Source organism: Leuciscus leuciscus (assembly GCF_965113295.1).
Source record: "Leuciscus leuciscus genome assembly, chromosome: 13".
NCBI classification, from domain to species: domain Eukaryota; kingdom Metazoa; phylum Chordata; class Actinopteri; order Cypriniformes; family Leuciscidae; genus Leuciscus; species Leuciscus leuciscus.
Genome location: NC_138737.1, coordinates 27,575,187 through 27,587,343, shown reverse-complemented (window position 1 = coordinate 27,587,343; position 12,157 = coordinate 27,575,187). Strand labels below are relative to the sequence as shown.

The 12,157-nt window shown below is 36.9% G+C and overlaps 1 protein-coding gene across 5 annotated transcripts in view; it reads right to left on the bottom strand.

The window, feature by feature from the left end:
• Positions 1-194: 194 nt before the first annotated feature.
• LOC309512256 (actin filament-associated protein 1-like 2) overlaps positions 195-12,157 on the bottom strand; it is a 63,179-nt gene continuing 51,216 nt past the window's right edge. For 4 of the 5 annotated variants that reach the window (XM_082187750.1, XM_082187746.1, XM_082187748.1 and 1 more), the window contains 7 exons: positions 11,733-11,947; positions 10,624-10,727; positions 10,350-10,470; positions 8,862-8,952; positions 3,330-3,499; positions 2,000-2,110; positions 195-1,135 (listed from right to left, as the gene is read on the bottom strand). In XM_082187750.1, the coding sequence (XP_082043876.1) occupies positions 1,109-1,135; positions 2,000-2,110; positions 3,330-3,499; positions 8,862-8,952; positions 10,350-10,470; positions 10,624-10,727; positions 11,733-11,947 (839 nt within the window). In that variant the 3' untranslated portion in view covers positions 195-1,108. The remainder of the gene's footprint in view (positions 1,136-1,999; positions 2,111-3,329; positions 3,500-8,861; positions 8,953-10,349; positions 10,471-10,623; positions 10,728-11,732; positions 11,948-12,157) is intronic. The other variant, XM_082187747.1, reaches the window with a different exon arrangement.

The following is a 12,157-nucleotide window of genomic DNA, read 5'->3' as shown; positions in this document are numbered from 1 at the left end:
ATTTAATTTGGATTATTTCTTTCACATAAAAAAAGGTCCTCACTGTTACATTAACCTTGAACGCACAAGTGTCGCTTTTTTTTGCCAAATTATGGCAACCATACATAATACAATATCATACCATTTTACATCAAATTTAATCTACTGTATCTCGAGAAAACAAGCAGACAAAAAAGAAGATTCATAGACAAGGATAAGTGAAGAAATTATGCTTTATCCAGCATTGCTTTATTTATTGTACAAATACTATGCTCATTAGTGGTGTTTTTGTTCTCCACAGTTATCATTTGTACAACATTAGGCCGTTCTATCATAAACAAGTTATCAAACTATACAGAAAAACCTTCCCTAAAGTGGGATCAATACCAGCAAAATCTCTTCAGCTGTAATGACAAATCAATGCTTCATAAAAACATGGATAAAAAGCGTGGTTATGGTACATTATTAAAAAAGCTCAACACATAATACACTGCATGTGCACTGATATAAACTGTACAAATGTCGATAAATTACCACAAAAATAAAAATAAAGAGGTAATTACTCTTCAATAATCAATAATCATTTAGCTATAATCATATTGTGTCTGATCTTCACACTGACGATTCCTGATTTCGACCACGACAATGCCTTCCTGAAAACCGCAAACACAGTTTAGGTTGAGTTCAAGTGCAAGGTGATTTACATAAGGGTAAATATTGTGCTATGATGATAAACGTAAAATTCCACTTTATTTAAATGTGCCATTCTATACACATAGTTTTCAATAACTACCTGAAATGTTGGTGTCAAAGTTATCTTACATGTCTAAAGAAAATCAGCATCATCTCAACAAACATTTATTAGAAATGTAAAAATATTTTGTAGTTGCTCCCTATGATGTAGCCCTCTGAGTGTGAAGATGGAAGTTTGTATATGAACAGAATCTGGCGCTAAAGACTTTGTTTGATTTTGGTTATTTTCCTAACAGTACCAAGGACCCCCCAAAAATAACAAAGAACTTTAAAAATCCAAACCGCTGCATGATCCACATGCTTGGAAAGAATATTATTTTCAGTGCAATAATATACTGACAATATGAGGGGAATGTTGGAGAGTCTTCTCTTGATGTCAACCTGAAGCTTTGGTTTCCCACTCCTACAAACAAAAACAAAAAGAGTAAAGGGTCATAGCAGTGTTATTTTACTATTATGTATATACTAGAATAGTTTTTATAAATATTTTGAATTAGCTTTTATTTATTTTTTTCAGTAATATTAATTTTAGTTACATTTTTTGTAATTTTGTTGTGTTGTCAGTGTTCTTAGGTTTTTTGTTTTTTTGTGATGTCAAATGGATTAAATTAATAAAGTTTGTAAATATAAAATATTTGTGTTTGTGTGTGTGCGCGTGTATATTATATATATATATATATATATATATATATATATATATATATATATATATATATATATATATATATATATATATATATATATATATATATTATACACATACATATAGTACACACACACACACACACACACACACACACACACACACACACATACAGTATATATATGTTCGATGCGATTAATCGATTTAACAGACATTTTTAAATATTACTGTTTAGGTTTCATTTATTTTTATTTCAGTTTTATTTATTTTTATTTCCAATTTGTAATTTTTCTTGCCACGGTAACAATTTAGTTTAAATTCATCTAATATTTACATTTTATTTTATTTCAGCTTTACTTCAATTAACAATTTTTTTTTTTAGATAATAATAACCTCCTTTTCTGAGGAGAATTATGTGTTGGTCTTAATCATGTAATGTATGTCTCTTCTGTGGAACACAAAAGACATTTAGCAGAATGTTTTTGTCCATATAATGAAGGTCAAAAGTCTTTCAAGTGAGAAGCTGGTGTTTGTTGTCAGTTCATCTACTCAGTCATCGGGAAATCCAATACAATCAACAAATCCATGAGGGAGGCTGTGCAGTGTGCTCATGCTGAATCGTACCTTCCTCCTGTGGAAGACCTTGCCATGCTCGATAAACAGGGCAGACGGAGCTTTCTTTAGGGTGCTTTTTGCTGAGGCAGTTCTCCTCAAGAGTGGGGTCAGAAAGCCCCCCTTTGAGAGAAATAGAAAAACAGAGGAAAGTGTTCAAGACATTTCCTTTTATAGGGTGAAATGGTCAAATATCCTAAATGACTCAAACAAGAGTCACAGCTGCTTCTAAAAACATTTAAAAGTCAGCAGACTCCTCCACTGAGGAACCACTCATCATTGTTTGATAAAGTAGGGTGTAATGGTCGGTTAAAACAGCTCTTATCTGTGCGTTATTCTCTGCTCCTCTGGGAGGAAGTGGCTCCCAATCCAACCCACTGTAATTAGTGAACTCACAACAGCAGCGACAACTGACAAACAGAGCACCAAACAAGACAAGCCACAAAAAAAATTACATCAAAAAACACCTGAAAATGGCCCAAAATCAACCGTCGTCATTTTTGTCTCATGTATTTGATCTTACAAATTCAAAATTAATTTATTGCAAAGTGTTGCAGTTACACAATCCAAAAAACAGGTGGCAGTGTAGCACTTCAACTTCAGCAGTTCAGTCATCTAGCCAGACCCAATGCCACTTTAAAAGGCTCCTATCAGACCTTACAAATAATACTATGGTATTATCATGTTTTCTGGGCATGTACTAATATTACTGTGTTTTTCCTGACATTACTATGGTGCAAAAGGGTACTGTGGCAGCACCCTCGATACAGTGATGTCGTCAGATGCCAATGCCATTATACAAGGATTTAGTTAACTAAAACAAAAACCTTTTTATTGTTACTTGAAATAAAATAAAAGTTAATGGAAATATTTCTCATTTTCATCTAGTTTAACTTGATGTACAAAAATAACAAAGTAAAACCAAAATAAAAATGAATAAAATCTACATAGAAATGTCAAAAATGACAAAAACAAAACAAAATGACATTAAGTAAAATCAAAATGGAAAATTTAAAAATGAAAACTAATTCAAAATAATAATAATGATAATAATAATAATAATAATAATAACTATAATAGTATCTCATGGTATAAGTAAAAAAAAAAAAAAAAAAAAAACGTGGATTTCTGTGGTACAGTTTTTTTACTGTAATTCTTGTAACACCATGGTAACACCATAGATTTACTTAAAATGTCTTGGAGTATCAAATACCATGATGCATGAATATGGTAATCATCCAGTACCGTGATATAATATCAAAGTTCCATGGTATTATAATCTGATATCATCACTGTACCATGGTACTGCTACAGTGCTTTTATTGTAATGGACAGTTGTTACCTGTGCTCGTTCAGTGCAGAAAGCAAGGGACCGCCTGAAGGAATTCCGTTTAGCTGGCTTCGTCCCCAAGCTCACGAGGTTGATCTCTGACCCTGTTCGTAACGGCACACGACTCTTTCCTGTCAGGTCCAGCTTCTGCACACCCCTCTCAATCTCAAACACTTTTGTACCTAAAACAAACACACTTATCAGCTTATTGGTAAGCTTTTGTATTGTTTTTTTTGTACAAGTCTCTTATGCTCAGCAACCCTGCAATTATATGATTACAAAATGCAGTAAAAACAGAAATACTGTGAAACATTATTACAATTTAAAATAACTATTTTCTATTTTAATATATTTTAAAATGTAATTTATTTCTGTGATGATAAAGCTACATTTCCAACATCCATTACTCCAGTCTTCAGTGTCACATGATCCTTCAGCTGATTTGCTGCTCAAGAAACACTTCTTGTAGAAACATGTTAAAAATAGTTGTGCTGATTAATATATTTGTGGAAGTCTTGATACATTTTTCTAAATGATAAATAGAACGTTCAAAATAACAGTATTTACTTGAAATAGAAATATTTTGTAACATTTTAAATGTCTTTACAGTACATTTTTTATCAATTTAATGCATTCTTGCTGAATGAAAGTGTTAATTATTTAAAAGAAAAAAATCTCACTGACCCCAAACTTTTAAATTGTAGTGTATGTAATGATGATGAATGTAATTTTTTGTATAATAAATTAGTCCCGGACTGTAAAATGTATCCCTTAAAGGTGCCGTAGGTGATTCTTTGCAGAATTTTTTTTTTGTTATGCTGGTTGAAAGTCTCCTCATATCCTGATAGCAATCACTATGTTAAGCAGTCTAAAAGTATTTTTTATAAATATATGTCGTCTGTGGAAGGCGTAGGACCATTGAATGTTTGTTCAATCGTTGCATTCGGTCCGAACGGTCCTATAGCATGTGTTCCCTGTCGGTCAATGTGTATTTGCATACCACTGCGCAGGCTGTTCAAGCAGACATAATTAGTCATCAGCGCGTTCGCATTCGCTGTGCAGACAGAGCGGGAATGGCAGGTAAGCAGCAACAACAACCAAACTCTCATCGTGGAACCCCTGGCATACAAGAAATATTATTACACACAGACAAGTTATGTAAGCTAAACAAACCGAAAACTTGCTGCATCTAATTCCGTTTTTAAGAATTTGTTTATGTTTGGTATTGTAGTACTGTTACTAACTGGACTATAAAGTTTTCTCACCGGTGAATGACACATGATTTATTGCAGTAACATTGTCTCCTGTCTTCTGGGCTATGCACGTTAATGCTTTCAGGAGGCATGGCTTTGGACGGTGATTTGCAGGGAGGGTGGGACTTACGCTTTTAGTGCTATCAGGCTAAAGTTAGCATTTTCCCAGATGTCCTACTGCACCTTTAAAACTCACCTTTGATCACCAAAATTACATATTTAGCCCCGTCTCCACTCACTCACACCAGCTCAGAGATCCACTCGTTGACGATCACACGGTGATGTGATTGGTTACAAGGTAGTTTGTGATGTCAGAAACACCAGCAATTTCAAACCGCGTTGTTGAGACTGTCTTTGGTTCACTGCAGTTCCCTTTCAAGCCGGTCTCTCGACACTGTCACCGTTAGGTGGCACTATGGGGTTATCCCTCCCTCCTTCGAATCTACTGAAGCCTTTCGCCAGCCAATGGCGTTCAAGCGCGCAAAATAGAGGGGGGCCATTGCCTCAGAATCTTTTCCTTACGCTACAAGCCAGCTCGTTGTAGATGTACGCTCACACTCAGGGTCGGAGCCTAAAAAGGACTGTCGCTCCCGTGTAGCGTTACGGCGAGTATGACAGGCACTTCTGCCTGGCCAATGACCTTCCGGAGCAGCGCTGCATGAGTCCGTCTGAACAAAAGAAACGACAAGAAACCTTCAAAAGGACAATACTGCGTTGCTTGCCCTGCCTCAGAGCAGTGCTGAGCCATGGTCTGTACATGGTATGGCCTGCCAGTATCATGCTTTCCCCGTCGCCCACGACGCCGAGCGGCAGTAAAGAAAGAAAACAGCTCATCTTCATAAGTCTGGCTTGTTATGCTCCCCACCCCGTGGTAGAGCTGCGAGCCAAGCGCGGAGAATGCAGCTAGTGTCCTCATGTCGGCACAGGTCCCGCATGGCACTACTTTCATGCATCTTTCACACGATAAGCAGCCCCTAGCCTCAGAGACCTCCTGTGTACAGAAAAGCACTCGCACAATATTAACAGCCCCCTGTCCCAGTGCAGCGGCCTGTCGTGTAAGGAGGACAAAATTCCTCCAGAATATGTAACACAGTGCCTACCCGTAGGGAGGACTTAGAATACACATATGACCCGAGTGCAGGATGCATATGGAAAACTCAGAGGTATCCAGCCCGCAGGGTGAAATGTTTCAACCTCGAGATGGCAAGAGGGGTTTTGCCGAGGGAAAACACGTGCTCGGAGGAGACTTACCATGGAAATACACATGTGGGGGTTGCCCAAGCGGGGAACCATGCACATGGAGCACCTAGCCAATCACGAGGGCTGACCAACTGGGCATGCACTCTGGTGACGGCATCAACAGTGCAGGAGGAACTCAGGGTCTAAGGATAACTCATCTAAGTGAAATAGCGCACGTATCCAGTCCGTGGAGTGGAATGGCGCAACAAGCGATGACACCGAGCGGGTCCTACTTACTGGTTAGTGGAAGCAAGTACATGAGAGGACACTGACTCTACCCAGAGATTATAGAATCTCATGAAAGTGTTGGGTGTTGCCCAGCCTGCAGCTCTACAGATGTCTGTTAATGAGGCGCCATGCACTAAAGCCCAGGAGGAAGCCACACTCCGGGTGGAGTGTGCCTTTAGCCCTAGGGGGCATGGTCAACCCTGCGTCTGGTAAGCCAAGACAATGGCGTCCACTATCCAGTGAGACAACCTTTGCTTGGAGAGAGCCTTTCCCTTCAGCTTCCCACCAAAACAGACAAAGAGCTGGTCTGAGGTCCTGAAACACTGCATTCTGTCTACGTAGGCACGGAGGGCACGTACTGGACAGAGCAGTGCTCGTTTTGTAGAACTCAAAGGTGATAGGCTTTTAAGCGAAACCCTCAATTCGTCATTCACTGATGTAACTCGTAGTGACTGAACGAAAAGTATGGAGTTAATATTGTGCCATAATTAAACAAACAAATCAAGCATTTTGCAAACAAACTCGATCTGCTTTGCAAAGGAAAACTCGACTTGTAAAAAAACAGAAAGCAATGTGCAAGTACAAAGGTCAATTTGAGCGAAAATGCAGTGGAGTAACATATGCATTGTGTTTTGCAAATAGAAATAAATTAGCCTAGATCATATTTCACAAATAAATACAAAGCATCCTACAAATTGCATGTAACCTTTGAACAAATACCAAATCTAGTGCATACAAATGCATATCTGTCTGTTATGATCGTGAGACACTTGGCTTTTTATGAGATCTCTCGGCTCGATTTTCTCACAAATGTGTCCAGGCAGATTTTCTCACAAATGCAGTTGATCAACTTCCTCTTCTAAAACAGTAGATGGCGCTAAGATAGGGGATTAATTTAGCGCTAGTCTCCCGGGAGAAGCACTGATTTGAAATTTGCCTTTGCCTACAGCTGAGGAAAATGACCAGTGAACAGGTGTGTTTCTGTCTTACCTTATCTATAATTAACCTTTTTAAGGTTTTCTTTTGCAAAATGTTATTACATATCTAGACAGAAATCCACAGTAGCAATTCACTCTCTCTAGGATAGGGGGATCTATAAGCTGAAAGCTCTGCCATCATATGTTTTTTTTTTTACATTTCCATACATCAATATAATTGTGAGCAGAATATTTATATTGTGTGTAATTTCTAATTAAGCTGTTATTTTGTGCGATTCCACCACAGAATTGAAAACACTATACATCATTTGAGATGTGGTGGAAATTTAGACTTTATAACCTTCATAAAAAATATTTTATTGAATTTTCTTCTGAAACATGTCAACTGCTGAGCAGTGTTAGTAGGCAAACCATTTGAGTATGAGAAGCATTTTAAGAGTTTATTTTCTAAAAGGTACTGTATCATTTTGTATTCATCGTCTTGTAGATGTTCATTCACTTTTCTACTTTTTACCTTGTCTTATACTCCCTGAGTACAGCATATCATGGAAAGTTGGGTTCAAAAAGAAAACATGATATTCTCATGGTTTTGACTGAAGAATCTTAAAGGATGTGTGTGCACGCACATGCCACAATGCTACAACCCGGCACTGTGACCAAAACCACAAGGGAGAAAAACCACTGATCCCTACCAAAATGAGAGCACAAGAGTGTTGCCTTCCTCTGCTGAGACAGTCCAGAAACACAGAGTCTAAACCTCACCTCACATGCCCTATAGTACACACTATAAAACACATGCTCACACACTGACGTATTCTAAACACAGCTCCAACACTACCATTCAAAACTTTAAGTGCAAGTAAAAGTGTTTTTATTTTATTTTTTAATTGAATACTTTCTTGTAACAAAGATGCATTCAATTGATTTATAATGTTACAAAAGATTTCTATTTCAAATAAATGCTGTTCATTTGAACTTTCTACTCAAAGAATCCTGGAAATAAGTATCATGGTTGAGAAAAACAGCACTGTAAATCGGTCCATAATCACGATCTAATAAAAGTCAAAGAAGTCTGATCAAAGTCAATAGAAACACCACTTAATGCCCATTTGCACAAGAAAAGATCCGAACATGTAAACATTCCTTAAGAATGTAATGTTAAAGTGATTTATACAGGTCACACTGGCCTTATTAAGCAAATAAAACATGTGGAAAGCACAAAATTATGCTCTGGGATGTTATGCATATCCATAAACCATGAGCATGGAAAGTTGAGCTTTGAGCTTTCAGCCACCATAAAATAATTTAGTACTGTTCAAATCAAACTAAAAGCAGATGCTTCTGAATTGTCAAGTATTTGCCGTTGACGAGGGAGTGATGGGTTAGGACAGGAGAGCTGTATACACGTCTTAATCATATGTTTTGTGCACAAGTGGGCCTGTCCTATAGGCGATACAGGCGGTCGTCTAGGGCCCGTTTACAGACCATCTTACGGGCCCTAGACCACCGCCTGTATCGCAAATGGATTGGAAGTTATGATCTACATTTAACTTCCAATCCATTTGCATCTCTCATATTGACCAAATGCATTCAAGTATTCTTAAAGATTTTTACGAGAGAAAAATGACCTGGAAAGACTGATTATATGTGACGATGCTGATCTGCTTAAAGCAATGAGGTTAGAGTGAAAAAAAATTCCCATGAATGTAAAAGCAGTTTTTAAAATGACTTTTACAACAATTTGGTGACAGAATGAGTGGGACCAGTAGAAAATGGGATAAAATGAATGAGAACTATAAATGTACAGTATATTTTAATCTTAATGCGTTTCCTTTCTTAAAAATTGCAACTCAGGATTAAGGACTGGAGTAATATGACTGACTCACTGTGGTTGCTGAAGATTTCATTATTGCTGTAGTTGGCAGAATCCTTGGATGACACCAATTCTCCATTTCCACTAGTGTAGGGTTTCTGAAACTGACAAATGGATGGAACAGATGTATAAGTTAGTTTGTCAGAGTAGCAGTGAACAAGCAACGACTGTCCATGAATTAAAAAAAAAGGCAACATCAAATCAAAATATACCCTAATTACTATCGTAGTGCACATTGTGAACAATTACGCAATAATGCATGCTATTATAATGTTTGTCATTGTAATCTTTAATCAAAATGTGATAACTTGCTCTGAAATCATTTTCCTTTTTATGGCTGATGTCACCAAGCTCTCTTATTTTTCAACCCCACACACACATGGTATTGGGCTGATAAATGGCAGATATTAAAATTCTATACAATTTTTTGTTGAAATAAATAATATTAACAATACAAAAGTAAAAACGAAACTACAAGTGAATTTAATGCTTCACAAGATTATAAATAACAGTAGGAAAAATGGATTTTCATTTAGAAATTTTCTTAACATTACATTTAACAGTGTTATTAAATTATGTTATTCGTTTTCAAATAATAACTTTAAATGATTGTTACATGACAGTAAATGTAATCTTAATGTAAAAACATTGAGAAAATGATCATCACAATTGAATAACGAGTATCAGCTGATATATATCCAATATTGACTGATGCTGATAAAGAATAAAAAATCGGTAATATTTTTTTTTAATAACACGGTACCAATTGTGCGTTAACACGTATAGTATCATTCACAAGTTTGGGATCAATACTCATTTTTTAAGTCTCTTATGCTTACCAAGGCAACATTTATTTAATCAATATACAATAACAACAAAAATATTGTGGAGTATAATTACAAATTAAAATAACTATTTTCCGTTTTAAAATATTTTAAGAATTAATTTATTCCTGTGATGGCAAAGCTGTATTTTCAGCAGCCATTACTCCAGTGTTTAAGAAATCCTTCAAAAATCCTTCTAATTCTAATCCTTCTAATATGCTGATTTGGTGCTCAAGAAACATTTCTTATTATTATCGATGTTCAAAACATTAGCTTTATAGTATTTTGTGGAAACCATGATCCATTTTTAAAACATATTTGATGAAAAGAAAGTTCAAAAGAATAACATTAGTACTCTTTTGTAACACTATAAATGTATTTAACGTTACTTTTTATCAATTGAAAGCATTCTTGCTCATTTTTTTTTTTTTTTAAAGCAACTTTCTGACATCAAACCTCTGAATGGTAATGTACAACCAATTTTATTTTGTTGATTTAAAAAAAATGCCTAAACACATTGCATAATTAGTGATATGTAACTTCACTAAACTGCAAACAAAACTGACGAGCTTGCTCAAATCAGAGAATTATTATAATTTTTTTACTCTGTCTGGTTACATAGGTCACATGCACTTCATTCTTTAACGGTCTTTTTAACACCCCCTGCTGGACCGTACCATGTGCTCCAGTATGGATGAGTTTGAATAGATGGGCTGAGAGTGGATTCCACCACACAGCTGCTGAAAGGGGTCGTCCATGTACATGTTTGAGGTGGGGAACTTGCGGCTTTTCAGACCACTGAGGAACAGAGGAAACAGAAGAATGGAAAGAGGATGCGGAAAGAATGTGAATACTTTTGTGAGTGTGTGTGTGTTTGTGTGTAGCTCAGTGATTCATGCTTGGTTCATATGGAATGCTGGCAGCAGACAGACAGCATGTGAGTGTGTGTACCTCAGTGACTCGTGGCTGGTGTGTTGATATGGAGAACCAGCAACAGTGGAACTCCCATCCTGCAGGAGCTGAACCCACTGCTCTTTATCATCTGCACAATTTGCCTGCACATTCATACACGTAGAATAACATCTACAGTAATTCATAACACAGTGATAACAGTTAAAAATTTGCAAGCGGAAAAACTGTACGCTTCTCTAGTGAGGAAACAGATCTGCTCGTGCGTGAGGTTAAAGCATGCAAGCAGACCACAAAGTGTACTTGTGTTGTGGACCCGCCTATAGGCGCACATTACTAATGCGCTCTTTAAATTTTTTATTTTTTTTATTTTTCTGTCTATTTCAGTTGCCTCAAAATAGCAACGCGCCAACAATGCGCCCGAACACACCTCATTTTCAGCCCAGCAGCCCATGGGCGCACAAATGGGCGCAAATGCATTTGCTATTTAAACAACATGGCGCAGGATGTGAAAATGATAACTGCGTCGGGCTGAAACTAGCAAAAAACACTCGTGCCTGGTGTTGCATTGTGCCGGGTGTATGATAGGGCCCCCTATTTACTTTGCTCAAATATCCCTGCCCTTTATAAGTAGGCCTACTGTTGCAGTTCTATGATACAGCGATGGTATCAGATGGTGACACTGTGGTCATTTTATATATACCAAGGTACATGCGCAAAACAACCACAATAAAAGCACTATGGTACTTTTTGGTATTGTTTAAAACCATGGCATGTGTAAAAAAAACATGGCATTACCATGGTACCATGCACGAAATATCTACGTTTACACTTTATTTTAAGGTGTCTATGTTACAGTGTAATTATGCATTTAAGTACTGTGTAATAATAATTAACTACATGTACTTACTATAGGGTTAGGATTGGGGATTGGTTTGGTTTAGGGTTAGTGGTATGTAATTATGCATAATTTATAGTTATTACTACACTAACTACATTTAACAAGTGTAATAAGGTAACTGTAAAATAAAGTGTTACCATATCTACTATAAAGACTAAAACAAAAACTGGAATAAAAATCAATTAAATAAATGACTAAATAGTCATATTTAAAAAAAATTATACAAGCGAATATTGAATCATTTTTGTACCTCTAGTACAGCCACCTGGTCTCCGTGCTGTGTGATAGTAATGCGGTAAGCATGTGCTGTATCCGGGCCGGGACGGACCTCACTCCCTCTGAGCTGAACCGTGTACTGAGGGGTCTCTTCTGACTCCTCATCTCGATACATCTTCAGAACCCCGTCCTCCACCCGACACCAGAGACTCTGCCACTGACAGTTCATCAGCACGTTCAGGAAGGCCGCTGAGGACAGTGGACAAAGAGTTAATACACATTATCAGTGCCTGATAATAATTTGTGTTCATGGTATATTTGTGTGTAGCTCATTACATTTCAAATTGTGACCTTGGTTGCCTGAAGTTCTTAAAGTTGGCGTGTTTAATTTGACCAATGTTTAAAAACTATTTCAGCTGAAAAGCAGAGACAACTATTAGTAAGCCACTCTCTTACAAA